The 4,222-nt window shown below is 40.0% G+C and overlaps 1 protein-coding gene across 1 annotated transcript in view; it reads left to right on the top strand.

Moving 5' to 3' along the window:
- LOC135113844 (uncharacterized) overlaps positions 1–3,699 on the top strand; it is a 179,652-nt gene extending 175,953 nt beyond the window's left edge. Inside the window, exon 10 of the mRNA XM_064029463.1 lies at positions 2,112–3,699. Coding sequence (XP_063885533.1) covers positions 2,112–2,378 — 267 coding nt within the window. The 3' untranslated portion in view covers positions 2,379–3,699. The remainder of the gene's footprint in view (positions 1–2,111) is intronic.
- Positions 3,700–4,222: the final 523 nt, after the last annotated feature.

The following is a 4,222-nucleotide window of genomic DNA, read 5'->3' as shown; positions in this document are numbered from 1 at the left end:
TGTACAACTGACATACATGTACATATTGTAAACAGCAACAACAGACACACATGCAAGAGACTTAGATGCGTTTCCTTTGGAGAAGGTTGTCTCACTTCGCTACAGCACATATGGGAAAAAAAAAACACCTGGCACACTCTTTCTCTCTCGCACACAGTGAGACAGGTAAACCTTCCCCAAAAGTCATAGTTGTAAGGAAAGCTGTGGTCCTGCTGATGTGCATTTGTGTGTCATTTGCATGGATGAGTGAGTGAGTGTATGTTTGTGAGCGAGTGTGTGCCTCTTAAAAACAAAAATAATAATAATAATACTGATAAATAAAAATAAAAAGAATAGCAATGTGGTCGAGCCCACACCCCTTCTCTTCCCACTCACTTTCTTTTAGCTAGCTTTCTTTTTCTTTAGCCCTTAAAAAAGAAAAAGTGTAGTTCCAGCTCTCTGGTTATGCAGACATCTGCGATCCTTTCTGTGGAAGACTTTTATACCATGCACCAGGTCCCTATACGACAGATGCGCCTTGACCTCTGCTCGCCCGAGGATGAGGGAGGCTCGTGGCAGGTGTTCCGGGAAGAGGCGTCGCAAGTCGTCTCCTCCTCACACCCACCTTTTTGTTTCGGTAGTATAAGTTCTTCCACCATGAGGAGCTTACAGCCTCCCAAGACGTGAGATAGCTGGAGGAAGAGTACCAGGCTTACCGCTCCGGGTACTCCTGTCTGGGTGCGAGCTTATGCTCAAGCCCAAGTCTGTGTTTCTCCTCGCACGAGGCTTGCGAGAGAAACCATTCAGCATCACTCCGTATGAGGCCACGATAGAGGCCAAGGGCGTCATTCTGTGATACCCTTTCCCTTCTCCCTCTAGCCCATCCTGGCGTGTCCTCGCGTTTCGTTCGCTCGCAGATGTTCGTATCGCGCAGGTCACGGTTGCCAAGAACCCACGCGTCAGGTTGAGGTGACGTTTACGGGTCAACTCCCGGACTCCCTCGACCTAGGCTTTGGGGGTGTGTATCCGTCAGGAGGTTCACTCCTGAGCCCCGCGGTGCTTTAAGTGTCATCATGCCTTCGGGCATGTCCAGAAGCACTGCGGGTCCCGAGTTCTCTGCAGTATCTGCACCGGCCGGCATTCCACCACGGAGTGCATCAGCGCTCTGAGGGATAGGGAAAGCCGGCCTGCTCGATGCCTGAATTGCGGCAAGGGTCACTATGCGTGACACAAACTCTGCTCTGAGAGGATGAGGAAGCTTCCTTCCAGCAGTTCTGGGCGAAGGACGGCCACTGAAAAATATATAGAACAAAAGCCATGCCTGCAGCTCCTCCACAGATTGCCATTGTCCCTGCCACGGATCTGCCCTCGAAGAAAAAGGAGAAAGATGAGGAAGAGGTTCAAGGTTGCCCCCGCGGTTACCGAAGCCACAGCAGCAGAACGCCACACCTGCGACGCCGCAACGCAGACCGCAACGCAGACGCGGTCCCCATGCCTCGCCGTACCTGCACCGTCGTGCAGACCACCGCCACTAGCACCAAGGACGCCGCTACCGATGCCCCAATCAGGAGTTGTGTCGACCCGAAGGAAGGTCGTTATCAATGGATCGACGACCAATTCCAAGACATACGAGTAGTGACCCTCCCCCAAGCAAATATCACCCCTTCCGAAAGCACCAACGACCAACCCCAAGAAGAGGCGGCACCAGTGACGTTAACGACCAATCAACGACATGATAAAGCACCTCAGTTCCCCTGAAGAAGCTTTTTGAGAAATTAGTCGGGAATAAACTCACCTCCTAACACCTGTGTTTCTTCTCACCTCCTCCTCCAACTTGTCTGAGTGTTTGAACAGTAATAATAATAATAATAATAATAATAATAATAATAATAATAATAATAATATTATTATTATTATTATCATTATTGTTATTATTATTATTATTATAATAATAATAATAATTATTATTATTATTATTATTATTATTATTGTTGTTATTATTATTATTATTAATGTTAATGTTATTATTAATATTGTTGCAATTTTTTTTGGTATTATTATTACTGTTCTTATAATCACGGAATTGGAAACAATAACGAAATATCAATGACCATATCTTTTGTGTCGTTTAGGCGGGTTTGTATGAACAATGGAGGAAGGAGATGCTGCAAGACGCCGAGAGGATAAGTCGTATCAGACAGCGAGAACAGCTGCAGAGTGACAAACAACAGGGAGTTCAATCTGCAGTGAAATTCGGCGCAACGCCAGGCAGCATTAAGCCTCTTACCGTCACCCACATACAGGGTCCCCTCATCATTCTCCTAATGGGACTGGGCCTTGGGACAGGAAATTTCTTGGCAGAAAAGATAAGATCGTCTAATTTTCTCTTAAGAGGATAAGTTAGTAGTAAGAACGCTCCCCTTCTCACGTTATAGCGGTACATTCATAGTATGACACATGTACGTTATGGTCATTTTGCGAGCACCACGTGGCTAATCACGCTACGACAATCACTATCTCAATAACCTATGATACTACCACACCACAACTATCACAAACAACCAAAATATTACAACACAATTGTATCATCTACAATGATATCATTTAGTACTGGTATGCACGTATTTCTTGTTTATTTCTTATGACGAGCTTAACCAGTTTTCTGGGCTCATTTGATAGTCACTTGTCTGGGTGTATGTGCTGTAGGTGGAGTGATTACCTGGCTGTCGCGGATACCGCCTCCAGGCAGTTCCAGGCAGGCGGAACAGGGTACAGGGGAGAGGCCCTCCTGCATACCGCTCTTTAGTGGAGAGTGAAGCCAATTGGAGGAGGCTGTCTGGTAGGCGCAACTATGCATGTCTACCCAAAACATTAGGGAGAGGCGTGCGCAAATCCTCAGTAAAAATTTCGATTTTGCTTTAATTCCTCTATATATCAAGTGGTTAGTAATTATATGTATGATTGAGCTGAAATAGCATGAACTTGCAATTACAAGTTTGAGAAAAAAAAAAACACGAATTTCCCTTCCTCTATTCATTACACTATGAAAAGTAAATATTTACTTACGCCTCCTCGACACACATTATCTGTAAATCGTGTTAATTTACCACCTACACTGAACATCTACTAAACTTTTCATCTGACACGATATAACCTTCTATGTAGAGCTTCTATGATTTACCATGAAATAAAAATAGTAGTACACAGAAAAGATACTTTGAGAACAGAAAAGGCCCACATGCCCGGATGGCGAGAGACAACTCGCCGCTAATTATTCATGTTACGTGATCATATGTCATTGGTATTGCAAAGCAAAAGACATTACATTGTTCAGACAGGAATTACTGATGTACACTTTATTATGATAAGAGGTGAACTCGTCAGTGACTAAAACAAACACGAAACAATCATGCAGATGCAAGCATCACAAACATTATTACCAAAGGCAAAACATTTCAGTCATTGCTACAAACACAAACAACAGATTCCAGACATAAAATCACAAACTATTTACGTACTATGCTAATATGCTACATCAGCCAGTGGGGTATGCTACAGCAGCCAGTAGGCTAAACAAAAAAAAAAAAGTTCGTAGGAGCTTCTTGGTGACAGCCTTTTAGGTGAACAGGAGTGTCAATATCATATAACGTAATGCAAAGATGTTTCTCTGTATTTTTCATTATATCTAAAGGAGGCACAATGTACAGGCAACCGTTACAATATATTTACATGCATGCAATAGTGAAAAACTATTATATATATATATATATATATATATATATATATATATATATATATATATATATATATATATATATATATATATATATATATATATATATATATATATATATATATATATATATATATATATATATATATATATATATATATATATATATATATATATATATATATATATATATATATATATATATATATATATATATATATATATATATATATATATATATATATATATATATATATATATATATATATATATATATATATATATATATATATAATAAAAAAATAAATAAAATAAGTAAACAAATAAAAACATGATATCACCCAATATGAGATTCTATTAAATCCATCTTTTTTTTTATATATATAGAATATAAATAATAACTATTTGCTATACTTACAATATGATGGGCTACGTTTTGTTAAATTGGGCAATATATTATTTGCAGTGATGGATTAAGGGATAGTGATGGCATCCCTGGAATGTCTTTAG

This window comes from Scylla paramamosain, chromosome 26 (assembly GCF_035594125.1).
Source record: "Scylla paramamosain isolate STU-SP2022 chromosome 26, ASM3559412v1, whole genome shotgun sequence".
In the NCBI taxonomy this organism is placed as follows: domain Eukaryota; kingdom Metazoa; phylum Arthropoda; class Malacostraca; order Decapoda; family Portunidae; genus Scylla; species Scylla paramamosain.
Note: the sequence above shows the minus strand (reverse complement) of the source record. Positions and strands in the feature narration are given on the sequence as shown.